General features: G+C 45.7%; 3 protein-coding genes across 3 annotated transcripts; 1 reads left to right on the top strand and 2 right to left on the bottom strand.

The window, feature by feature from the left end:
• Positions 1-3,107: 3,107 nt before the first annotated feature.
• LOC113189103 (olfactory receptor 2A12-like) lies at positions 3,108-4,055 on the top strand. Its single transcript, XM_026397735.2, has one exon. The coding sequence runs from the start codon at positions 3,108-3,110 to the stop codon at positions 4,053-4,055; it is 948 nt and encodes a 315-aa protein (XP_026253520.2).
• A 5,275-nt stretch (positions 4,056-9,330) lies between these two features.
• Positions 9,331-10,278, bottom strand: LOC113189105 (olfactory receptor 2A12-like). The gene has a single exon (XM_026397736.2). The coding sequence runs from the start codon at positions 10,276-10,278 to the stop codon at positions 9,331-9,333; it is 948 nt and encodes a 315-aa protein (XP_026253521.2).
• A 4,401-nt stretch (positions 10,279-14,679) lies between these two features.
• On the bottom strand, positions 14,680-19,929 carry LOC113189106 (L-amino-acid oxidase-like). The gene is made up of 7 exons (XM_026397737.2): positions 19,914-19,929; positions 18,817-19,031; positions 18,358-18,470; positions 17,092-17,293; positions 16,451-16,519; positions 16,093-16,229; positions 14,680-15,532 (listed from the first exon to the last, which is right to left on the bottom strand). The coding sequence occupies exons 1-7, from the start codon at positions 19,927-19,929 to the stop codon at positions 14,680-14,682; spliced, it is 1,605 nt and encodes a 534-aa protein (XP_026253522.2).
• Between the last annotated feature and the right edge of the window lie 6,236 nt (positions 19,930-26,165).

Below are 26,165 nucleotides of genomic sequence, written 5' to 3'. Positions count from 1 at the left end.
GGTGATTCCATGTTCCTGGTCCTATTGCTAGCTGCTTCCTCAGAGGCCTTCCAGCATCTTTCTCTCTTTTCCTCTGTCTCTTGTTTACCCTCCCAATGTACATACGTTCTGAACTCTTCAAAGTTAAAGAACAACAAAAACAAAAAACTCCATACTTCCTTATGTCCTGGCCTGGGCATCTGCTCACCTCACTCCTTCTCTTTACTGCTCAGTTCACCCCTCAGAACCCACCACAACCTGACATCTGCCTTCATCACAGAGATGCCTCATCTCTGAGCCACTCATAACTTCCAGGTTATTCCATGTTTGACAGTTTTCAGTCCTCTTTGCGTTTGACACCACTGGCACCCAAGCTCCCTGGGTTCCTGCATCAAGCCCTCCTGCCTCCCTGGAGCTCTTCGCAAGCCTGTCTCTTCCTCTGCCCATCTCTCCAGTGTTCCTCTCTGGTGCTCCCAGGTGCCATCTCGGCCCCTCTGCTCTCTCACTGAGAATTCCCATCATTCTCTGTCCTCATTACCCTCCAAATGCTGGTGCAGCGGAGCTTTGATCTTCCACTTGGATCTCCTTCCTGAACTCTCAGGCCACACAGCTCAGCCTCTGACCTCCCGATCCTCAAGCATGTGTTCCAACTCTGTGTGTCTGTAGAGAATTAACTAGCCCTCTGCCTTTTCCTGCCCCACCCCACCTGCCCTTCCTTCACCTCCATCTCATTTCTGTGTTGTTGAATGGTGCTAATGACGATTTATGTTCCCAGTTCTGGACCTCAAGCTCATCTTCCTTCCTCCCTTTCTCACTTTCTTCAGGCCTCAGTTGCCCTGCGCTGTTGGGTCCTCTCCACCCCTCCCTCTACCCTCCCCTCTTCCTGGGTGGAACAGAGCCTTCTGTGTCTTTTTCCTTTACCTCTCCCCTGGTCTTCTTCCAGTGCCTTCTCTTAACTTCCAGCCACACCACATGTTTCTACACCCGAAGCCCAAACAAATTATTTCTCTGCTTGAAACCCACCATCACTCACCACAACCTAAAGGATTAAGTCCGTGCTTCTTAGCAGGATACACAAGACCATTTAGACCCAGTTTCCTTCTTAACTTTAAGCCCATCTTCCAGGAATCCCCTTTCCTAATACCCCTGTGCAGACTTCATCCCTGGGATCCCTGTTTGCACAAAGCTCTCCCTCAGGCCCTTGGCACCTGCTGCTCCCTCTATTTGAGTTCTTGGCTTGGCTAACCCTGCTCACCCTCTAAGATTCACACCAGGTGTTCTGTTCTCCAACACAGCACTCCTCACTTGGTGGCTGTTCATCATCTGCCTGTCTCTTCACTGTGTGCCCTTTGAGAGCAGAGGTTTTTACTTCTCCATCCTTAGTGCTTAGCTCAGAGCCATGACAGACAGCACGCATTTCCCTCCTGGTGCTTAATACATTGGGAATGTTTTGTATATTTATTCCTCTATTTTCCACAACTAGACTGTAAGCTCTTTAGGATTAGGAATATACCCTGTCCTTGTCCTTGTTTATCCTTGTCTTTCCAGCTCCTATACCTGCACTTGATGGGCACTGGCATTATTGAGCTCCCTCTCTGTGGCAGTCACAGTGCTGGTTGCCTCATGAATAACCTACCACTACTCACAGGCTATCTCCCTGGTGGACATCATATCCATTCCACAAGGAAGAACACTGAGGCTCAAGAAGATTAAATTACATGACAAGGTCACAGTAAAAGCATCAGGACTTGCCCTCAAGTATTCCATTCCAAACCCCATTCTTCTCCACCAGAAAATTCCACCTCTTGTGGCTCCATGAACAAGAGAATCACCTTTAAGCTCTAAAGGTATAAACTAAACCCAAACCCAGTCTTTATCCCAGGCTACCTGCCAATCATCAATCTCAAGGGGAGAAAGGGATCCTAAGGGGTTTATTAAAATTGGGAGGGGTATCTCCACCAGGCTGGAGAGCTTGAGATGTCAAAACTGTCTCTTTTTTTTGGTACTGGGAATTGAACCCAGGGCCTTGTGCATCCTGGGCAAGTTCTCTCCAAGTGAACTACATCCCCAGCCTCCAAAGCCATCTTTTTTTTTTAATATCTTTATTTTATTTTTTTAAATGTGGTGCTGAGGATTGAACCCAGTGCCTTATGTACACGAGGCAAGTGCTCAACCAGTGAGCTACAACCCCAGACCTTCCATAGTTATCTTTAAGCAAACAAGACAGCTGTTATTCTGCCTCAAGTCTATTCAAGTTTTTAGAGTCAAGTAGGAAGACCCTTCTCTTTAGAATTAGGTGAGGATAAGAAGAAGCAGAATTGCTGAGTAACCCCATCTAAAATAAAATCTGAGAAAGCTTCCAGGGACTTGAAAGAATCAAGAAATGCAGGCTCAATGTAGGTTATCAAGGAAGCTCTCATGTTTGTGGAGCCACATATCCACACCCACATTTCTGATTCCCCTAGTTTTCTAGAGTGATCAAAAGTTAAGCTGGGCATGGTGGTACATGCCTGTAATACCAGCAGCATGGGAGGCTGAGGTAGGAGAATCTTGAGTTCAAAGCCAGCCTCAGCAACTTAGCAAGGCCCCTATGCAACTCAGTGAGACCCTGCCTCTAAATAAAATACAACAAAAAGGGCTGGGGGTGTGGCTCAGTGGTTAAGCTCCCCTGGCATTCACTCCCCAGTACAAAAAAAAAAGGTTGAAGTCACCAAATAGAAAGAGTTCTAAATATGTATTTGATACAAGGGGAAGAAGAGAGTTTGAAATCTTCACCATCTCACTGTGCAGCCAGGTCTAGGGAGAAGAGCCCCCAAGCAATGCACTATGTGATGGTAGTTCCTGAAGGAGAGAAAGGGAGGTGGCCTTCATGGGTCTGGTGGAATAGAAGGAAATGAGACACTGAGTCTTTCAGTAAAGATTTTGACCAGAGAAGTTAAATGTTGACAATTTCCCTTCCTTCCCCCAAAGTAACCTATCCCAGGTAGACCCCAGTCTCTGAACTGACATTAATCCCAACTAGGACCCAATGGCTACTGACCTTGGCAGCAATGGAATGGCCATGGCACCTGAATATGGCTTCCAAACTGGGCCAGTAGGTCCACTTCTCTTTCTGCAGCTGAAGAATAATGCAGGTGTTTCCCTGGGAGAACCGCAGCTCTGTGTCTGAGTTCATCCTTCTGGGCTTCTCCAGGGATTCCCAAACTAATGTCATCCTCTTCAGTCTCTTCCTCTCCCTCTACCTCTCCACACTCCTGGGCAATGGACTCATTGTCACCTTGATCCACCTGGACTCCCGCCTCCACACACCCATGTACTTCTTCCTCAGTGTCCTTTCCCTGCTGGACATGAGCTATGTCACCACCACTGTGCCCCAGATGTTGGTGCATCTGGTCTGCCACAAGAAGACCATTTCCTATGTTGGGTGTGTGGCCCAGATGTACGTCTTTCTGGTGTTGGGCATCACTGAGGGATGGCTGTTCTCTGTCATGGCCTATGATAGGTATGTGGCCATCTGCTATCCACTCAGGTACAAGGTTATCATGAGCCCTTGGGTGTGTGGGGCAATGGTCATCTTTTGTGGACTGTGGGGTGTCAGCTGTTCCCTAGTCTACACTGTCTTCACCATGCGCCTGCCCTACTGTGGCCCCAATGAGATCAACCACTTCTTCTGTGAGGTGCCTGCTGTTCTGAAGTTGGCCTGTGCAGACACATCCCTCAATGACAGAGTAGATTTCATCCTGGGCTTCATCCTTCTCCTGATACCACTTTCCTTCATTCTGGCTTCATATATCCGTATCATCATTGCAATTCTAAGGATTGGTTCCACCCAAGGGCGGATCAAGGCCTTCTCCACCTGTGCATCCCACATCACTGTGGTCACCATGTTCTGTGGACCTGCCATGTTTATGTACATGAACCCTGGGGCCAATGCTTCCCCAGAGCGGGACAAGAAACTGGCTCTGTTCTACAATGTCATCTCTGCCTTCCTCAACCCCATCATCTATAGCCTCAGAAACAAAGATGTAAAGAGGGCTTTCCTCAAAGTAACAGGCTGGGGCAGGGTTCCTGAGTAAGACCACTGGAACACAGATGGCTACATCCAGGCCTGAAAAGAGGAAGGTCTGTAGCCCTTCACTCTATCCAACAGCATACAGGCAAGAATCATTCACTGGTGATTAAGAAAATTGAGGTGCAGAGGTAGGTACCTGATATGGACCTGCTGAGGCTTCAGATGCTAGGCTATGCACAAACATCAAAGGACACAACTGTAGACAGATTGCCCACTATGACCTGTGACTGATTCTTTTCTGTTTCCCTGGGAGTATCAAAAGGTCTCACATAAATAAAGCATGATTAACATTTGTGAATTGAGTTACAGAGTGAATAAGAAATGGACATTTTAAGTCAAATCAGGATGGCTGGGACAAGATGACTCAGAGGACCCCAGATCAGTAACTTTCTTTCTCAGGAGAAAGCCTAGATCTAAAGATTCATAGTCATAGGAGAAAGGAAAAGTAACCTTAGGAATAGGACTGAGGGGTTGGTCACTGTCCATTCAGCACTGTCTAGGGGAGTATGGGCCCAGGACACAGGCTTCATCCTGTCCCTGGGGAGGTGAGCCACTGCTGTGGGCAAGAGATATTTTGAGGGGTCTCTCGGTACACAGATGAAACATTACCCAAACTATATCAGAGTGTTTAAGAGCCAGACTCTAGGGGCTGGGATATAGCTCAGTTAGTAGAGTGCTTGCCTTTCATGCATAAGGCCCTGGGTTCAATCCCCAGCACCACAAAAAGGAAAAAAAGAGCCAGACTCTTTGGTATCTGTAGAATTGGGATGACCATAACAATAGCAGGCTAACACCTTATAGGATTGCCATGATAGGTAAAGTCCTTACAACAGTGCTTGACACATTGGATGTTCCATATAAACATGGAAACTTTTCTATTCTACTTTCCTTTTGTAACACCACAGTTACCAAGCAGACATCTGAGACCCTTTCAGCCGAAGGTAAATGGCTATTCCACTCTGGGGGAAGAGATAGCTAACATTATAAATAAAAAGAGCTGGCCTTTGTTTATACTTCAGTCTGCTGTGGATTTGGTTAGCTTGGGTCTGTCTCCCAAAAGCTTATGAACTCAGTCAGCAAAACTATAAGAAAACTATGACAGGCCCTCAAGATATAGCATGAAGAGGTTCTGATGACAACCAGCCAGCACCCTGGGAGATATCCTTATTAATATTCCACTTTAAAGCTTTTTTAAAAAAATTATTCATAAGTTTTAGGTGGACACAATATCTTTATTTTACATTTATGTGGTGCTGAGGATCAAACCCAGTGCCTTCTACATGCTAGGCGAGTGCTATACCACTGAGCCACAACCCCAGCCCCCCCAATTTAAAGCTTTTAATAAACCTTTATTCAAATATGAACTGGGTAATCATTGGAGTACTTGAGTCAAGAGGTTGCTGAGAGGATGGTAGCTGGTGGTGGCTTCCCTTCCCAATGTCAAAACCATTCACCCATGGCTTCAGCCCTCAGGGTCCCTTGCACCTTGGACAAGGCACAGTCAAGTTACTCATGGAACCTTAGGAAATTTTACTGACCACACAGTCTATCATTCCCTGAACAGCAGCAACACTCCAGTGAAGATTAACTTGAAAAGAGAAGCTTTCTCAAGGGGCTCTCCCCACCTTTATACAATCCCCTCCAAATTTTACCCTCACATTTTCTATTGCCAGAGGAAAAAAAGAGACAGAAGTTCCTAGCTAATCCTAGTTGGCATTCCCACATCCTTAGGACTAGCCTAGACATTTTCTGCTCCAAACTTGGCTGTGACTTTTCAAAGTTCAGATCACTCAGTGGAACACAAATGACAGGTCATCCAAGGAAATACTGCTGTGGAGAAACTCGGTCAGACTCTGGCTTTGAACACAAAGGAAACTTAAAAACCCTTCGTAGTTCACCTCTTTAAGGTCAGAATTATTGAACCTTTATCAACCGATAGTCTTCAGTCTTCAATGAATGAAGGATGGATCCAATGAAGGTGATAGAGAATCGGTACAAGCAGAGGTCAGTGAAGGTAGTTTGAACTCAGTAAGAAAAGTACTGATGATTGTGTGTGTTGGTGAGAGTTACGATAGTTATTCTTGGTATAAGGTGAATATTTGGCTTTGCATTTCACAGCTAGGTATAGAGCAATTTCTGAACACACTTGAGGAAGTAGTAAGGAAGAGGGCCTCAGGGAGATGCTAGGGGCAGGGAGAGAGAGACAGAGACAGAGACAGAGATAGAGACAGAGAGACAGACAGACAGACCTGGCAGGACCCATGTAGAAATACAGTTTAATTCAACAAGCCCCCAAGTCTTAAGAGAAAGAGTAATGGAAATATCAAAGGGTTGATGTGCTATCCTACTATATCAAGATTAGATCAGGTGGTACACTGGGAAGAGAGGGCAGGACAAAGGTATGAAGTTAAGCCAGAGAACAGATACAGTAAGAGTTGAGGGTGAAAGGGAACTGGGGGAGTTGCTAGAAGAAAGTGAGACACAGGAAATTTAGACTTCAGAGCAGGAAATGTTCTAGATCATTAGGAAAAGGGCCATCCAAGGATGCTGCTCCTGGGGAAAATTCAGATTTGGGCAAAGAGACAAAGGAAACATTCAGTGGAGAAGGTTTGAATGTGCCTTAATTTTAGGAAAGGGATTTCATAGAGAACCTTCAAAAAAAGGAGACCAAGCTCAACTTGTGAAAGAATATATGGGTTGGAGCCCTAGCGAGGACATGCTGGGTGATAATGGTAAGAGATGAGCAGAGGTGACAGTCTGGAGTCCCAGCTCCCTGTTTCTGGCCATAGGACTTTGAATATGACCTCTAATTCCCGTCAGCATTCGTTTTCTCAGTTTCTGGTTTTTCAGTAAAATCCAGATAATGATACTTTAAAACATTAGAGAAACTGCATCCCTTTGGGTCCAATCAGGAGACACAAAGGACCCAGAGGCGAAATAAGGAAAAGGTAACATAAACAAGTAACAACTATGAATGAATGGGACCCAAGGGACAAGAGAGAGGGGCTGAGGAAGGACAGACTTGGGAGGGGTTAGACCTCATTAGAGGAGGTGTGGTTCAAGCACTGAATTGCAGAGGAATTAGCTGGTGAGCCAGGCCCCAGATGACAGGCAAACTAACCAGGGGGCAGGCCATCAGCAAGCAGGGCTAGGGACAAACAGCTGGGTGCTGGCTGCCACAGGGAGCACAAGGTCTTCACAGTGTGTGGGTCTTACAGAAAGAATGACGTCTATGTGGGACACTACACGCTTCAGTCCCCATGGGAGGGCTTGCTGAATGAGTCCACCAAGGAGCAGCACCCAGGCCACTCTGGGACTAGCTGAGGGGCCAGGCAGGTGCCTGGCTTGGGTGGAACTCGGGTTTCCATGTTGAGAGGGTGGCCAAGACCTGAGGGGACAAGGTTGCTGGGCATTCTGAGCCTGTGGCCCAGGCTGGAAATGGACAGAGACTCCCTGGTAATTCATTATCCCTGACTTCCTTTCCTCATGGATCACTCTGCTCATCCCCTCACTAGCTGACCCTCCCACTAACCTGCCTTTCCCCAGTTGTCCCCTGTTTGTCATCTAAACCTTCACGTGCTCTGCTGCTCTCCCCAGGGAAGGGTCCCCATCCACACTCCTGCACTCTCCCCTGTTTCTCCCACTCCCTTTCCAGCCATGGGCTCCTAAAGCCACTCCCACACAGGAGGTTCTCACCCTAAAACTGCACCACTTCTCCAACCAGAATCTCACACTCTCACTGCATTGAGCCCAAAGTACACCATTCCCAGAGGGCTTTTGGGACCTGGCCTCTGCCTGACTCCCAAATTGTCTCTCCTGTCCTGCTCACTGCCAGGACCACAAGAACCTTCCTCCTGTTCCCCAGACCATGCAACTCCTTTCCTAAGGTGAGGCCTCTGAACCTGGCTTACCCTTCACTGAAAGTCCTCCTCCTGCTCCTTCCTTGCCCGACTCCTTCTCACCCACAGGTATCAGCTAAATCTCAACTCCAAGCCCTTACTTGTCTACTCTGGGTGAGTAGGTTTCTGTCCTCCATTTTCTCTACCACAGAAAGCTGTTTGTTTCCTAAAGAATTCTGCAACCTCATTTTCCAGTAACTGACCTTGATTTCTCTATTAAGTTTTTGTTCCACTGGTAGAAATAATATGAATCTTCTTGGGGCAACCCTCTGTTATTAGTCAACTCAGGCTAATAACACCATAACTAGCTGGGCTTAAATAACAGAGGTTTGTTTTCTGGAAGCTGAAAATCTGAGTTCAGAGTGTCAGCCCCGTCAGGTTCTGGTGGGGGCTCTCTTTCTGGACTGTTGATGGCACCGTTCTTACTGTGTTCCCCTGTGACAGGGGGACAGAGAGGAGGGGGAGGAGGGAGGGTGAGAGAGAAAGCATTCTCTGGTGTCTCTTCTTATAAGGACACAGATCCTATCAGATTAGGGATCCACCCTTATGACTTCATTTAACCTTAATTATTTCCTTATTCCAGATCCAGTCCCATGGGGTGTGAGAGCTTCACCATATGAATTTAGGGGGGAGATAGTTCAGTCTCCAGCATCCTCCCTCTCTCCCTGACTCCAAGATCTGGAGAACTTAACAGGTGCTGAGGTCCACAGTGTTGGATGGCTGTGGAATGATGGGGAACTTGGCCCTTTGTGTCTATCAGCCGCGGAGAGAACCTCATTCCACTGAGATCATCAGTTCTCACCAGCCATTGTGGCACCCTCTTGGGTTGCAGAAATAAAATTTCATGACTATAAATCTCTCCATATCTTTCCTTGGGTCTTCAAAGTTCTGGAACTAAGCATGTCTGCCCATTGCTATGTAACTGTTACTTCTCTGTAAGGAAAATATTTCCATCCCTTTGCCATCAGCCTTGATCATGTGACTTGCTTGGGATGTGTGCAGTCATTTCTGAGAAGCTTTAATAGTCATCACATGCTTTGTCCATTATGTCTTCCCCTCTGTCTTGGAATACCATGTTCCACTTTAAGGGCTCCTCCTTATAAGGTGATCTGAGACTGCAGAGAACTGCAGACTATAACTAACATGGAACTGAGCAAGAAATGAATTTTTGCTGTTGTAAACCAGAGATTACTGAGCTGTTTGTTACTGCACTGCAAGGTAGGAAATTAATCAGGACACCCACGTTGGTTTCATGAACATTTGTTCCACTAACCAAGTTCTATACTTGTTCAAATGCACAAAGTGAGTTGCATGTATTATAGATGATCTCTCTTTCTTCAGCATTGGACATTGTATCTCAATCTTCTTCTGGGTCCCAGTTCACGAGGCCACCCTACCATGTCCCATTACCTTAAGAAAAGCCCTCTTAATGTCCTTATTTCTCAGACTGTAGACCATGGGATTGAGCAGGGCTGTGAAGACATTGTAGAGGAGGGAGATTTGCTTGTCTTGCTCTGGAGAGTAGCTGGAGTTGGGCCTCGTGTAGATGTAAGTCACTGGAGCATAGAAGAGTGTGACCACAGTCAGATGGGAGGCACAGGTGGAAAAAGCCTTGCAACGGCCCTGGGTGGTCTTGATCTTGAGAATGGCCAGGGTGATACGAATGTAGGAGGCCAGAATGAGGGAAAGTGGGGTGACCACCACAAAGACACTGATGATCAGATCCACCACATCAATGAGCTGGGTGTCAGTGCAAGCCAAGTTCCGTACAGAGGGCCCTTCACAGAAGTAGTGGTTGATCCTATTAGGCCCACAGTATGGCAGCCTCATAGTGAGGAAGGTATGGACCAGAGAGAAGAGGAAACCACAGGCCCATGTCCCAGCTGCCAACTGTGTGCACAGTCTCCAGTTGAGAATGATGGTATAACACAGAGGATAGCAAATGGCCACATAGCGGTCATAAGCCATGACTACAAAGAAGATGCACTCGGTCAGTCCCAGAGCACAAAACACATACATCTGCAGCCAACAGCCAGCAAAGGAGATGGTCCGAGAGTGAGCCAGAAGATGCACCAACATCTGGGGCATGGTGGTGGTGATGTAGCTCGTATCCAGCACTGAGAGGACACAGAGGAAGAAGTACATGGGAGTGTGGAGATGAGGGTCCAGGCAGATCAGGGCAACGATGAGCCCATTGCCCAGCACTGAGCTCAGGTAGAGGAGAAGGAAGACAAAGAAAAGGACCCTGTTGGACATGGGGTCACTGGAGAAGCCAAGTAGCACAAATTCAGAAACCCAGCTTTGGTTTTTCTCTGGAAGCATCCCCATGGTGGGGCCTATAAGAAAATCACATTGATCGACATGTCATCTAAAGTATGGTAGCTCACAAGAATGCCACCTATAAAAGCAGAAAGTGAAGATTTTTAATTCTGCCCGCGATGCTGTTTCTGAGTAATCAGAACTTCTATTCTTCCCACCCGGCCCCACTACTTACTGTATGTTAGGATCCACATATCAGAGAGAACATCCAGCTTTTGGTTTGGGAGACTAGGATATGTATTCTCAATGCAATATTATTCAACTATGAAGAAGAATGAAATTATGGCATTTGCCAGTAAATGGATGGATATGAAGACTATCATGCTAAGTAAAATAAACTAATTCTTCCTAAAATCTTTAGTCCCTTCAATATGTTCTCTCCTACAGCCTAGAGATAGTAGACCTGCCGCTGTAGTCCTTGCTCTCAGAGCCTCAGTCTCTTCATCTATAAGATGTGGCTAATAACATCTCTCATGGATTTTATCAGGAGTACAGACAAGGTGTATGAAGCAACTAAAGACTTAAAACACTGAATAACACACAAAATGTCACATGCAATCTTCCACTCTCCTTCCCCACCCCTCAGTACACAGTTGGTCACTCATGTCTAACAAACCAGTGGCACCAGTCAGCCCCAGCTCCCAGACTCCATAGAGAGGAAGTTCTGCTGTGCCTTGGAGGACACTGTCAGGGTGTGAGCAAGCAGGCCCCTCCTCCTCACACCCTGCAAACATGCTCCTTGGCCAGCTGGCACAGTGTGAGCTCCAGAATAGTGGGCGCTGGAGGGCACTGGCCTCAAGAGCAGCAGGAAGGTCCTTCTGCTGCTGGCTGGGGTCCGCCTTCCTTATTCAGCTTGAGAGCTGGAGGAGTGGCCTGTGGAAGGGCCAGCAGTGCTCTCCTCACCTGACCTTATTGGTGGACTCCAAGCAGGCACTAGGGCCTCACTTGCCACACCCAGTGGCTGCAGCTTGGCGGCTCCAGCAGCTGCTTTCCTGGCCATACTCTGTTGTCCCACCTGGCAGCCAGGTCTACAAACCAGCCCTGACTCATCCAGCAGCACTGTCCCCACCCCAAGGCTCCTGCTCTGCAAACTCTGCCTGTGTCCACTGGAAGGTCATCTATTCCTGCAAGCGAGTCACACCAATCTGAATCTTCTTGGTTTTTCTCCCCACCCCCACCACCACTTTTTTTGGTCAGGAGCAAGGGAAAGTAGAGAGGTATCTCCTAATTTTTTAAAAAATTTGTTCTTTTTCGATATACATGACTGTATTTCGATATACATGACATATAACCTCTCATTCTTGTGGTTGAACGTGATGTGGAGTTACACTGCGTGTGTCCATATATGGACACTGGAAAGTTATGTCTGATTCATTCCACTGTCTTTCCTATTCCCTTTCCCCCTCCCTTCCCTTCATTCCCCTTTGTCTAATCCAATGAACTTCTATTCTTCCCACCCCGCCCCACCACTTATTGGGTGTTAGGATCCACATAGCATTCAGCTTTTGGTTTGGGGGGACTGTGGTATATATTCTCAATGCAATATTACTCAACTATAAGGAAGAATGAAATTATGGCATTTGCCAGTAAATGGATGGATATGAAGACTATCATGCTAAGTGAAATAAACTAATTCTTCCTAAAATCTTTAGACCCTTCAATATGTTCTCCCCTTCAGCCTAGAGATAGTAGACCTGCCGCCGAGTCCTTGCCTTTGTTCCTTCCTGACTTGTTTCTTTAGGACCCTCTTCTTGGGGATTCATGATGGTTCATGGTGGGCTCTTGCCTAGGCCCCTCCCTCTCCTCTAGTTCTGCCTTCTGCTCCTTTCTCTGATTAGACCTGTTGGGTCAGACTTCCTCCCAGGCTGACTCAGAATCCTAAGGAAGAGATGGCCTTTGTCAAGACACTGAGAGGCTACCAAATCTAAACAGCCCAGGAGACAGTTTGGACAAAGACGACTCCTCCTCCTCCTCCTCCTCCTCCTCCTCCTCCCTCACATTCTGGGTGTAGTTTGGCTTCTGGTTCACCAGGTACATTGTGAGCTGGCTTACCCAAGCCCTGGAGTAGCTCAGCGTATTCCTTAGCCCAACCCTGAGGTCTAGAGGAGTTGCAGTCTGCAGTGTGTATCTGCTGCTATCCCCTTCCCAACTTCTGGTGGCTACTGGGGCTGCCAGCTACAAGACCCACTTTCTAGGCCAAGGGGTGGGCCCCTGAATAAGAGGTGGATGGCCAGAATGGAAACCCATATTGAGGACTCTAGAAGAGAGGAGCCCTTTCTTTACTTTGTATGGCAACCTATAAAAACATGATCCTGGAATGGCCTTCTTTTAAAAAAGTTTTTTTTTTTAATTTTTGATTTATTATTTATTTATTACTATTGTTATTCTTTAATTTATTAGATTTATTAGTCTTATTCTGAAATGGCTTCTGATTATGTTCTTTTCCAGAAGAAAAGCAGAAGAAAGAAGGGAACTGAATAGATTTCCTGGGGCTGTGCTATAACATATTATCACAACATTGGATGGCTTAAACAATAGAAATCATTTTGCTCACATTTCTAGGCTAAGAGTTCAAAATCAAGGTGTTGTCAGGGCTGTGTCCTTTCAGGAGCTTTGAGGGAGCATCTATTCCATGCCTCTCTTCTAGTTTTTGGTGGCTTCAGGAAATCCTTGGCATTCTTGAACTGTCTTCCCCATGGACTCAAAATTCCCTTTTCTTATCAGGATACCAGCCATTGGATTAGGGCCCTTGCTAATCCCAGTTGATATCATTTTAACTTGATTACACTAACAAAGATTTTATTTACAAATAAGGTCTCACTCATCAGTTCTGGGTGGACATGAATTTGGGGACACTATTCAAGCCACTATAGAAGCTACGTGTGGAAAGTAAGACCAAGGGGTGGGAGGAAAGAGGACCTAACTGATGTCTTTTTAGTCATGAACCTATTTGCTCTGAGTGAAACCAGCTTCATCCTGAACTTCCTAGACAGGGAAGCCAAAACATGTCCTTTTTCCCTAAGTTAGTTTGAATTTGGTTTCTGTCCCGTGGAACTAAATCTAAGGTAGCAAATAATATACTGGTGAATGGAAAACCAGAAAGGAGCCTTACAGGGTTTTAACAAAAGTTTCCTAGGAAAACTTCCCAGGAAATTCTCTCTTCCTTCCGCCAAACCATCTGCCAGTCCCAGCACAGGACACTCCATATCAGTACTTTACTGTGCTCCACCAGGGTCTTCCTGGTGGGGATCTTTTCCAGGGAGAGGGTTTGTGACGTGATCTACTTTTCCTTTTGTCTACTTGAGCCCCAATACCTAGGAGTGGTTCTTGCCCTCCAAGAATTTGAGAAAAAATTTGAGCCCGATTTGGGAGCTGCTCTTTGGAAGCATGGGGACATGGGAGGAGTGGACTCAGTTTAATAATGCTGCTCATTTTTTATATTTCTGGTTCTTCACACAGCAGCAGCCATAAGATAAAGGTTTGATAAGTGTTGACGGGCTGAAGGACATAGTGTGTGTTGAGTGACTACCAAAGAAAATGCACCAAAAAACATAAAAAATTAGATCTCAGCCCTTGGGGGCTCTCTGTCTAGGTGGGGAGATAATACACCACCATGACATGATTATCTGTCAGAAAAATAAGATCTGTAGTCCACATGGTGGGGATTCTAGAGGGGAAGAATTGAGGTTCAAAGAAGAGAGATCCCTGGGAGTTGGGTGGCTGTGAAGGGAAGATTTGTGTGTGTGGGGGGGGAATCATTTGAATGGAGTGTGGAAAGACAGGAGTGGGGAGCCCTCCAGGAAGATGTGTGGGCTGGGCAGGTGGAGGTGGGGGATTGTGTTTAGCAATGTGGATATGGATTTGAGGATAGAGGCCAAGATCCTACCTGTACACACTAAAAAAAAAAAAAGCAGAGAAGAATTTTTTCTGTCCTGTCTCCTCGCTGGACTAAGATATGGAGCTCTTGTCCAGGCATGCAAGGATGGGGTTTGTGTGTTGTGGTAGTGCATGTGTGGTCAGTATGTGGTTTAGCGTTACTGTAGTTTGGTTACTGTGTCTGTTCCTTCAGGGACTTCTAGTTGTAGGTGATAGAAATTAGGTATTGTTGGACCTTTTCTTTTTCTCCTGTCTTGATTATGCAGCAAGAGACTATTTCCTCAGTCTAAGGCCTGACTTTAGCATTCTCTGCCCTTGATTCTTCCCTTCCCCCTCCATAAGCCCTGACTCTGCTGCTTCTTTTCTGTAGGTCCGGCTGGGGAGAGAATCAGGGAAGGGAGTGATGTTTCTTGCCCACTTGCTAGCTGAGTTTTTTTGCCTGGCATTATTGGGTTCAGGGAGAGACAGATGGTAAGCTCTCTTCTGCGTCTCTTCCTCCTCTTTCCACCTCCCAGCCTGCTGGAGCCCACTACCTTAGGGATTGCTCTTGGGGGAACTATCCTGGTCGTTGGCAAAGGGTTGGTGCAGAGGCGCCTTTTCCTGAGTGGCCTCCTTGTCCACAGCAGCCTGGATGTTCCTGGCAGCTCGGAGGCCTGACTTGACGGCAGTGTCCATCCAGCCATGGGGCAGGGAGGTATGTTCCCCTGCAAAATGGACACGGCCTTCTGGCTGGAAGAGCTTTTGTGAGTAGTCTACAAATTGGTAGGGTGTGAACTCAGCAAAGGCGCCGATAGTGAGGGGATCCAGAGACCAGTGCTTGACCACGGAAGATGGGCACAGACGCCGCAGCTCCTCCTTGGGTATCTGGTGCACTGCCGCCAGGTCATCCAGGACAATATCCACCACCTGGTCATGCTTCATGGCAGTGAAGAAGAGGGAATCGTCATCCACAGTGTAGGAGGCGAGCAGGACACCTTTGCCGCTGGGGAAGTTGTGGCTGGGGTAGTGGATGTAGCGCGATGGCCGGTCAGTGATGGAGACCCCGCCTCCGATGCCATCCCGTTCCCAGAAGCGCTCATCACAGGCCAAAACCACCTTGGTAGCACTGGTGTAATGCACCGAGCGCAGAGCGTTTGTCTTGTCTGGGGACAGAGGTGGCTGGAAGGCGATGGGGCGCGTGGCCTTGGCAGAGGCTGAGATGATGATGTAGTCAGCAGTGAGGTTGCGCAGCTCCGAGGTGGGCCCACCTTTGCGATACAAAACCCGGACCTCAGGCCCATCCCTCACTACCATCTCCACCTTGGATCCCAAATGGATGGTGCCAGGTTTTAGGCTGGTGCTGAGGGCTCTGGGAAGCTGGTCAAATCCCCCGGTGATCTCATAAAAGCTGCAGGGGAGAAGGGAGGGGAGAGTGATGGGGGGAGGCGCCCAGAGGCCCAAGTGCCTCCTTGTCTCCAGTGTTCCTGGTACAAAAAAAGAGGGAACTAGCTCCCCGCACCCTGTGCAGAACACTTCACCTACAGCCCTTAGTTAATATGCAGCACTTTGTCATGAAGGGGTTGTTACTTAATTTGACAATTTGGAAAACTGACACCCTAAAGTGACTTTCCCACCATCACATAGGCAATCTAGGGCTGAATCTGGGGTAGTGGATGTAGCGTGATGTAATATCTAACAGATATTCAGTTACCCTGAAATTCTACTTTGCAGGTAGAATCTGACTTCAGCCCTTGCCTAAGCTGTGTGAACTTGGATAAGTTCCCTAGTCTGAGCATCTTCACCTGTAGAGTGGCTCTGAATAATGCCATCTACTTTATAGGGGATATTAAGGATTAGATGTGACAGTTCTTGGAAAGTGCTTGGCAGAGTGTCTGGCACATGTAAATACCCAATAAATCAGTGTTGGGGAGGGGGAGGACTCTCATCCTGGCCCCAGATCCACCTTACTCATCACTTTTGGAGAAGATGTTAGCATTCCTCAGGGACTCCAGGAGGGACTTATAGTATCCAGCGTTCTCATTCATCACATCTCCAATCATCTGCACTGCTCCTCCACTCAGCATCCCTTTCTTCACCAGGTAAGCCTGTGGGGAGGTACAGAAGATGGAAATGTGGGGTGGAGGGCCCAGAGTGTAGATCCAGCAGGCATCTGGACCCAGACCAGTGTGGGAATGGACTCCAGCAAGAGGAAGCCTTTGGCAGTGGGAAGAGAGCATCCTGGTTGGCAGATGGCAAGCCAGGAGGCTAGGCTGAGCACAGAGTCCACCGTCCCATCTCCATCCTGGAACTTCTTTGCCACTCTCACCTTGGTGGAGTAAGAATCGTAGAAGGACATCAGGTGGCTGCAGTTGAACATTTTCAGACTTTGTTTGAGCTGCAGAAGGGGAAGAGAGAGATACCACCATCAAGTTGGGCCTCCGGGATATCAGGCTGCTGGGGACAAGGATGTCTGGGGACTAGGGCTGGTGCCTCTGCATTCCTTTAAGTTAAAGGCAGAAGTTCTGGGTTCTCTGGATGTCGCTTGAAAAAAGTGGGGACAAGGAGGTGGAGGGGTGGTAGTTCCGGGAACTCCTGCCTGTTACTCTTTCTCCAAGCATCTCCCCTTCATTTAAAGACCTTTTGGAGACTAAAATTTAAGGCAGAGAACTTCACTATGATCCAGAAGGACTGATTCATTACCAAAGACTGGCTAATCTAGGATTCCCTTTCCTCCCGCTTCCACTGATCAAGTAATGGGCCATTGGACTACCCAAGGACAGAGGGAAAAAATGAGGTTGGAGTGGGGTTGGGAGTGATACGTTCTTAGCAGGTGTTAGAAGGAAGGTGGATCCATCACAAGAGCACCAGGTAGGAGTTGGATGACCTGAGTCCATCCATTAACTTGCCAAGTAGCCTTAGGCGAGCCCTCTTCCTTCCCAACCCTAGCTGGGATAAGGCAGTTGGCACCTTGATAATGGACTGGTGGAAGAGATTCATGGCACTCTTGCCCTTCTCTGTGGGGTTCGTGGAATAGCCCAGGATCTCTGGGTTGGCCTTGACCTCCCAACTGCGATGTCGTTGTCCATTGATGAGGTACCAGGTATTGCCATCATATTGGATGAACTTGTTCAGCTTCAGGCCAAGCTTCTTGACGTAGGTGTGGATTAGCCTGGAGCAGAGACAGTAATAAATTGACCCCCATCCTTGTTCTCGCTGACCCCACAATAGAAACCACTTCCAGGAAAACCAGTTTCTTCTTGCAGCCAGGGAGCCCAGACTAACTGGTTTCTCAACTCTATTCTCTGTTTTTTCTTGCTGTGGGCATTATTTTTTTTTATTCTGTTTTGTCCTATGGGATAAAGGAGATGGGAAGTTCACCCATCACTGAATTAGGGCCCTTAAGTAATTCCCAGTTTATGAGACACAAAGGTGGAGATGAGGCCTTTTGTTTCAGGCAGTATTTGGAATTGTTTGCCTTTTCTAAGTAGTGTGAGGCCACATCTAATGACTCCTGGTTTGGGCTGTTACAGAGAGTTTTTTGCTTTGGTAGTTTAGAGAGAAACTGGGTTTTAATTTACATTAAAGGCAAAAAATAAGTCATATTTATGGAAGCATATGGGATACCAGGCCGCAGATCATTTTGTTTTGGAAACCTCAAGAGTCAAATATAGTTTAAGGACTCAAGCATCTGTTTTTATGCCAGGGCCAGGTACCTCCTTGATTTTGATGAGGAGCTGTGTTGCTTCTCTTAGGAGAAACTTGGGTGAGTCACTTAATATTTCAGAGCCCAGATTCTTGATATGTAAATGGAAATCATAAGAGTTTCAACTTATAGGGTTGTAAGTATCAAATAATGTAAATATAATGCTTAGCACAGGGCTTGACACAAAGTAAGTGCTTAACAAATGGTAGGTATTGCTAATAACTGATATAATTTCACAGCTTAATGTGATATGATTGTCATTTAAGAAACTTCCCATATTAAAGCATATAGTTTGATGAGTTAAGGGTAACTATTCTAACTGTGGGATCTTCCACTTTCTGTGTGACCCTGGGCTCTGAGCCTTGGTCTTCTCTGTTAAGTGGGAGACAAGCATTAATCCTGACTTACAGAGTTGAATTACATGACACAGTGAATCTGAAAGGGCTTTGACATGATAGCAGCAGGGCCCCTCCCACCTCTCCTTTATCTCTCCTACTTGTCCTTTGTTCCAATTCTCTCCTAGGACTTACCTGTGGGATTTTGGGATGCGCATGGGTCCCAGGTCAAAGTACCAGCCCTCCTCCTTGTTCCTGAATGTGACCACTCGGCCCCCAACATGGTCACTGGCCTCCAGGATGGTTACCTAGGATCCAGAGAAACTACGTCATTCCCAGATACGTGTCTCCCTTCTACCCACCCCCTATTCCCACTTCTACAATGCCACACGCTCTGGCCTGGAATCCCCATCATCAATCTTCAAACGTGCATGGCAACCTCACTGGGCATTTCTTCCCGAACGGTCCTGAGAGATGTGAAACTAAAGAGCTCCTGGTGAGCAGGGACAGGGCACTTCTTGGCCTTTGCCTGTCAGCATAGCTCTTGGCTTTTGTTTCCATAGGAATGCAAATGAAAGTTAGCCGATGATTAAATGTTAAGGGTTCCAGAGGCCCAGCAGGTTATGTACGTGCCCTTGTTCAAGACCTCCTCACCTGATGGCCAGCATCCTGCAGGGTCTTGGCTGCTGTCAGGCCGGACATGCCAGCTCCCACTACTACTATGCGCTTGGGCAGGGGGGAGGTGCGGAGTCCCTCCTGAGCCGTGACAAGGAAGGACTCATAATTCGGGTCCTGGAAGCACTTGGCCAAGTCCTCATAGTAGGCAAGGCAGCTGGAGGTAGCCAGCAGGAGTGCCAACACCAGAATACCTGGGGGAAGAGAGAGCCATCAATGCGTGTGGCCTTGCTGGGGCCCAGGCTCTGTGGGTCCTGCCTGCCTTGCCCAGGAGGAGCCTGGCTGCATGAGTGAATGCAGAGAGGTCAGGGCCGGGCAGTGTCTGGTGGGTATGTGGCCACAGATCAGTGATTTGTGACTGTGTCTGTGTAGGGATGGTGTATGTGTGAACTTTAATGGTGTTGGTTGTAAAGTTAATGTGTAATTGTGAATGTACTCCTTCTACTAGTTCTAGGTTTTTTGGGGGGGGTGGGGAGAGGCAGGTGAGGACCCCCTTAGTCTAATCTTTGTACTGGTGGGTAACCAAAGTTCCCAGAAGGAAGGGGATCTCTAAAGAAGGGTAGGAGACCCAGCTGGCTTTCAGCACAGACCCTTCTCCATGAAGAGAACATTCCACTGGGACAACTCAGAAAAGAGGGGACAGATGACCAAGCCCAGAGGAAAGAACCTCTAAGCTCCCTCCCCTCTTTCTATCCCCCAGACCTACTCAACCTCCCTAGTCCATTCCCCACCCCTGACAGGTTTCCCCATCTCCCTGAGGTATTGCCATTTCTGTCTCAGTCCCCATGTCCTTCCCTTAAATGAACCCAATCCCCAAACTCATTCTCCAGATCCATTTTCATTCAATTGACTTACTTTCAACACCTCGACCCAGCCCCAGCCCCCAGCTGAGCTTCTATTCCTGTCTCGGTCCCCAATCTCCTTGCCCCTTCATAGCCCTTTACTCTAACTTCTCCTCAGACCCTCATCAAAGCTCCTGGACCCCTCCCCTGATCCAGTTCCTCTCCCCATCTCAGTGTCCGGCACCCCTTCCCCAGGCCTTTCTCTCTACCCCCCAGAGGAGGGACCCCACTCACCACTCATGGTGGCCATGGCCCTGCAGCTCGGCTGAATCCTGAGCAGCTCTCTCTCTCCTTATGAGGAACCAGCTCCAGTCCAGCAGTACTTGGCCCTTGTCCCACCAGCATGTCCTTGTCCCTATTGGCTGGGCCAAGCAGGGAAGTCCTGCCCTGAAGCCTGGATTGTCAGGTGAGATGACCATGGTGATGGAGCCCAGCCTCAGCCTCATCTTCTGCATTCCTGCATTCCTCCTGACCAGCCTCTGTCCTAGGGAAAGCTCCTTCTCTCAGCTCAGACCCTTGCTAGGGTGCCAATGGGGAAGAGAGAGGCCATCCCAAAGGTGCTGTGATCACCTCCCACCAAGGGTTGAAGGCTGGGCTAGGCATCCAGCATCTGGGCTCCCAGTGGAGAACATGCCTCTTTCCACCGCCGTTCCACGGTGGTGCCTTCTGCTCTGCTGTGGGTTTGTCCAGGGTGGGATTCCAGCCAGGAGCTCCTGTGGAAGGACCATGACCTCCTTGCCCCTCTCAGGGGCTCCCTGGCAGGTAGGACAGAGGTCTCTGTTCTGGCCCACTTATACTGGAGAGTGGTTTTTGCCCCTTCTTCTGCGTCGTCCAGGTCTTCCTTAAGTACAGATGAGCTTCTCTGGCACTGAAACTTCTCCCCCTAATTATGATTATGGTGCCAAGTCTTCCTTTGGTTCTCTGTGCATAGTGCAGGTGGTAGCAGGTTGACCGGCAAAACAAGATGGCAGAAAGCATGCACCAAGTCAGCTGCATGGGACTGGGCAGAGGCCAGGACGGGGAGCAGGTAGGGGCACTCAGGAGCAAGGGCCCAGGACTTGGATCCTGGTGTCAGGAGGGGCACAGAGGAAAGGACATTAGCTGGAATTCGACAGGACTGGATTCAGATCCTGCTTTGTCCCATTGTTTCTGTGGGCTTTGGGACAAAGCGTTTATGTCCATACCTCCCTGAGCCTGGGTTTCCTATGTGTAACACGAGGCCAGTAATAGCTTTTCCCTAGGGTATTCTAAGGATGACCTGAGATGACGTGCCTGAAGAGTCTAACACAGCATTTTGCTCTTGGTAGTTACCTAAGCTGGTTCCCTTCTTTCTTGTTTGGTTTGAGACCAGGCTGCATGAAGCCATCATATCTTTGAAATGGAGGTGATGTCTCCACCACAGGGCTTCTGGGAGGATGCAGTGGGATAATACATGAGACCTACCGTATGAACTGCAGGGCTTTGGACAGAGGTTGGGTTCTTTCTCCCTCTTTCTCTTTTGCTGCTTCCTTTTATCTTTTTTTTTTTTCTTTCTTTCTTTTTTAGACAGGGTCTCACTAAGTTGCTGAGGCTAGCCTTGAACTTGTGATCCTCCTGCCTCAGGCTCCAAGTTCCTGGAATTATAGGTGTGTGTTACTGCACCCAACTTCCTTTTACTTTTGTAATGGCTTTATTGAGATACAATTAACTCACCCATTTAAAGGGCAAAACTCAACATTTTTAGTGTATTTACCGAGTTGTGCCATCATTACCACAGTCAATTTTAGAATATTTTCATCATGCCAAAAAGAAATATGAGAGCCAGGTGGTATGGTGGTGCCTGCCTGCTTTATTTAGGTTTGATCCATTCTGAAGTAATTTGTATCTGATATGTGGTAGAGGCCCAATTTCATTTTTCTGCATGTAGATATCAATGTCCCGGCAACATTTATTGAAAGGACCTCCTTTCCCCCCATTGAAGGTCATCAGTGAGTTGATGGAATTTGAGGGTTTAAGTCTGGACTGTCAATTTTAGACTGTTAAATTGCATGCTAATCCTTATGCCAGTACCACTCTGTTTTGGTTACTATAGTTTTTTTTAGTAGGTTTTGAAACTGGGAAGCATATTTCCTCCAACTTCTTCTTCCAAATTGTTTTGCCTATTCTGGGACCTTTGAACTTCCTCATGAATTTTAGGATCAGTTTGTCAATTTCTGCAAAAATATCAGGATTGTGGCAGATTTGCATTGGATCAATTTAGGGTGAATTGACATCTTGACAATATCAAGTCTCACTGAACCTTCCTGGACCTCTCTCTTAATTTCCTCATCGATTCTTTGGGGAGATGAATCCCTCTCTGAAGTAGATTACATAGTCAGAGCTGAAATAAGGGTCAGTGACAGTGTTGTGAAATAAAAGCTTAAGACTCCATCCTGGAGGGAGCCAAGGTAGGAGACAATTCTGATTGGTATTGTTCAGCAATTTCAATGGCGTAAATATACTCATCAAGGTCAATATTAAGCAAGAAACATGATGTCATGCACTAGGATTGAGAGTGCACAGTAGCACATCATTAAGCAACCTCTAGAACACAGAGGGCAGTAAAATGTAGTCAAAAAAATTAGGATGTGAAAACTTTTGAATGTTTATTACCTTTGCTTTTAATGAAATTTATTTAATTATGGTTAATAATTTAGCTTTTATAAATGGCTGTGTTTGGAAGGATGTGACTCTACTTTGTGTATAACCAGAAATATGAAAATTTGTTCTCTATATGTGTAATATGAATTATAATGCATTCTATTGTTATATATAATAAATTAAAATTTTAAAAAAAATTTAAGTGGCTGTTAACAATCAGCTCACAATATACCTAAACTTTTTTTTTAAGAGAGAGTGAGAGAGGAGAGAGAGAGAGAGAGAGAGAGAATTTTTAATATTTATTTTTTAGTTCTCGGCGGACACAACATCTTTGTTTGTATGCTGTGCTGGGGATCAAACCTGGGCTGCACGCATGCCAGGCGAGCGCGCTACCGCTTGAGCCACATCCCCAGCCCTACCTAAACTTTTTAACAATCGGCTCTGGTGACCTGTAGCTGACTAGGAAGGATTTCAGAGTCCAATCTTCTCCTTTTGAATGGCTGGGAGACCAAAGCCCAGACAGAAGGTAGGAACAGTCACTCACAATCATGACTTGGGCCAGGAATTTTTACAAAATCTCATTTAATTCTCCCAGCAACTTTAGAAGGGAAGAGGTTGGTTGGTGTATTAGCATTTTTCAGAGGAGACAACTGAGGCAGAAATAACAGCAAGATTAAGAGAACAAATACTAGAATTTGGTAGACCAAATTCTGGTTCTGTACCTGTAATATGTTAGCTGTTGGGCATCTCCCTCAATCCATTGGGCCTCCACATTCTTCTGTGTGTCATGGGGTTGACACTGCTTACTTTCTGATACTGTTTACCAGGACCTTCAAGATCTGGTATAGAGTAGGTACCATAGTTAACTCTTTTTTTTTTTTAAGAGAGAGTGAGAGAGAGAGAGAGTGAGAGAGAGAGAGATGGAGAGAGAATTTTTAATATATATATATATATATATATATATATATATATATATATATATATTTTTTTTTTTTTTTTTTTTTTTTTTAGTTCTCGGCGGATACAACATCTTTGTATGTGGTGCTGAGGATCGAACCCGGGCCGCACGCATGCCAGGCGAGCGCGCTACCGCTTGAGCCACATCCCCAGCCCCAGTTAACTCTTTTTTTTTTTTAAAGTAGAAATCATTTATTTTATTTTGTATTTGTTCTAATTAGTTATACATGACAGTAGAATGCATTTTGACACGTCAAACATAAAGATGTATAACTTCTCATTCTTCTGGTTGAACAATGATGTAGAATCACACTGGTCATGTAATCATATACCCACATAGAGTAATAATGTCCAATTCATTCTATTATCCTTCCTACCCTAATACCTCCTCCCCTCCCTTCACTCTTCTCTGTCTAGTCCAAAGTACCTCTGTTCTTCCCTAGTCACCCCTACCCCTATTGTGAATTAGCATCCACATATCAGAGAAAACATTTGGCCTCTGGTATTTGGGGATTGGCTTATTTTGCTTAGCATGATATTCTCCAGCTCCATCCATTTACTGGCTAATGCCATAATTTGATTTCTCTTTAAGGCTGAGTAATATTCCATTGTGTATCTACTCCACATTTTCTTTATCCATTTATCAGTTGAAGACCACCTGGGTTGGTTCCATAGTTTAGCAGTTGTGAATTGAGCTACTATAAACATTGATGTGGCTGCATCATTGCAGTATGCTGTTTTTAAGCCCTTTGGGTATAAACTGAGGAGTGGGAGGGCTGGGTCAAATGGTGGTTCCATTCCAAGTTTTCTGAGGTATCTTCATACTGCTTTCCATAGTGGTTGCACAAATTTGCAGTCCCACCAGCAATGTATGAGTGTACTTTTCCCCCCATATCCTTGCCAACACTTATTATTGCTTGTATTCTTGATAATTGCCATACTGACTGGAGTGAGATGAAATCTTAGAGTAGTTTTGATTTGCATTTCTCTAATTGCTAGAGATGATGAACATTTTTCATATGTTTGTTTATTGATTATATTTCTTCTCCTGTGAAGTGTCTGTTCAGTTCCTTAGCCCATTTATTGATTGGGTTATTTTGTTTTGTTTTGGTGTTAAGTTTTTTGAGTTGTTTATATATCCTAGAGATTAGTGCTCTATCTGAGGTGCATGTGGTAAAGATTTTTTCCCATTCTGTAGGCTCTCTCATCATGTCATTGATTGCATCCTTTGCTGAGAAGCTTTTCAGTTTGAATCTATCTCATTTATTGATTCTTGATTTTATTTCTTGCACTTTAGGGGTCTTGTTAAGGAAGTCAGGTCCTAAGCCAACATGATGAGGATTCGAGCCTACTTTTTCTTGTATTAGGTGCATGATCTCTCTTCTAGTGTCTGTCTTTGATCCATTTTGAGCTGATTTAGGTGTAGGGTGAAAGGTAGAGGTTTAATTTCATTTTTTTTCTTAGATTTATTACTTTTTTTTTAAAGAGAGAGAGAGAGAATTTTTTTAATATTTATTTTTTAGTTCTCGGCGGACACAACATCTTTGTTTGTATGTGGTGCTGAGGATCGAACCCAGGCCGCACGCATGCCAGGCGAGCGCGCTACCGCTTGAGCCACATCCCCAGCCCTTAATTTCATTTTGCTATATATGGATTTCCAGTTTTTCCAACACCATTTTTTTTGAATAGGCTAACTTTTCTCCAATGTATGTTTTTGGCACCTTTATCTAATATGAGATAACTGTATTTATGTGGGTTTGTCTCTGTGTCTTCTATTTTTGTATCATTGGTCTACATGTCTATTATGATACCAATACCATGTCATTTTTGTTACTGTTGCTCTGTAGTATCATTTAAGGTCTGGTATTGTGAAGCCTCCTGCTTCATTCTTCCTGCTGAGGATTCCTTTGTCTATTCCTGGGTCTCTTATTTTTCCAAATGAATTTCATGATGCTTTTTCCAGTTTTATGAAGAATTTCATTGGGACTTTAATAGGAATTACATTAAATCTGTACAACAGTTTTGGTAGTATGGCCATTTTGACTGTTAATTCTTCCTATCCAAGAGCATAGGAGGTCTTTTCATTTTCTAAGATCTTCTACAATTTCTTTATTTATTCGGTAGTTTTTATAGTAGAGGTTTTTCATCTCTTTTGTTAGATTGATTCCCAGGTGTTTTTTTTCTAGGCTATTGTGAACAGTATGGTTTTCCTAATTTCTCTTACAGCAGATTCCTCGCTTATGAATAGAAATGCATTTTATTTATGATGTTGATTTTACATCCTTCTACTTCACTGAATTTATTTATTAGTTCTAGAAGTTTTCTGGTGCAATTTTTGGGTATTCTAAATATATAATCATGTCATTCTCGAACAGTGGTAGTTTGAGTTCTTCTTTTCCTATTCATATCCTTTAAATTTCTTTTGTCTGTCTGATTGCTCTAGCTAGAGTTTCAAGGACTATGTTGAATAGAGGTGGTGAAAGAGCGCATTCCTGTCTTCTTCCAGTTTTTAGGGGGAATGCTTTCAATTTTTCTCTATTTAGAATGATGTTGGCCTTGGGTTTAGCAAAGATAGCTTTTACAGTTTGAGGTATGTTCCTACTATCCCTAGTTTTTCTAGTGTTTTGAACATGAAGAGGTGCTGTATTTTGTCAAATGCGTTTTCTACATCTATTGTGATGATCATATGATTCTTGTCTTTAAGTCTATTAATGTGATATATTATGTTTATTGATTTCTGTATGTTGAACCAACCTTGCATCCCTGGGATGAACCCCACTTGATCATGGTGCACTAGCTTTTTAATATGTTTTTGTATGCAATTTTCCAGGATTTTATTGAGCATTTTTGCATCTATGCTCATCAGGGATATTAGTCTGATTTTCTTTCCTTGATGTTTCTTTGTCTGGT

Source organism: Urocitellus parryii, chromosome 11 (assembly GCF_045843805.1).
Source record: "Urocitellus parryii isolate mUroPar1 chromosome 11, mUroPar1.hap1, whole genome shotgun sequence".
Lineage (NCBI taxonomy): Eukaryota > Metazoa > Chordata > Mammalia > Rodentia > Sciuridae > Urocitellus > Urocitellus parryii.
Note: the sequence above shows the minus strand (reverse complement) of the source record. Positions and strands in the feature narration are given on the sequence as shown.

What these genes read in the sequence shown, in the direction of transcription:
- LOC113189103 (XM_026397735.2), top strand. Translation starts at nt 3,108, where the DNA reads ATGCAGGTGTTTCCCTGGGAGAACCGCAGCTCTGTGTCTGAGTTCATC.
- LOC113189105 (XM_026397736.2), bottom strand. Translation starts at nt 10,278, where the DNA reads ATGGGGATGCTTCCAGAGAAAAACCAAAGCTGGGTTTCTGAATTTGTG.
- LOC113189106 (XM_026397737.2), bottom strand. An exon ending in CGCATCCCAAAATCCCACAG is followed by an intron (nt 17,294 to 18,357) that starts GTAAGTCCTAGG and finishes TCTCTGCTCCAG; the next exon opens with GCTAATCCACACCTACGTCA. An exon ending in TCCACCAGTCCATTATCAAG is followed by an intron (nt 16,520 to 17,091) that starts GTGCCAACTGCC and finishes CCCCTTCTGCAG; the next exon opens with CTCAAACAAAGTCTGAAAAT.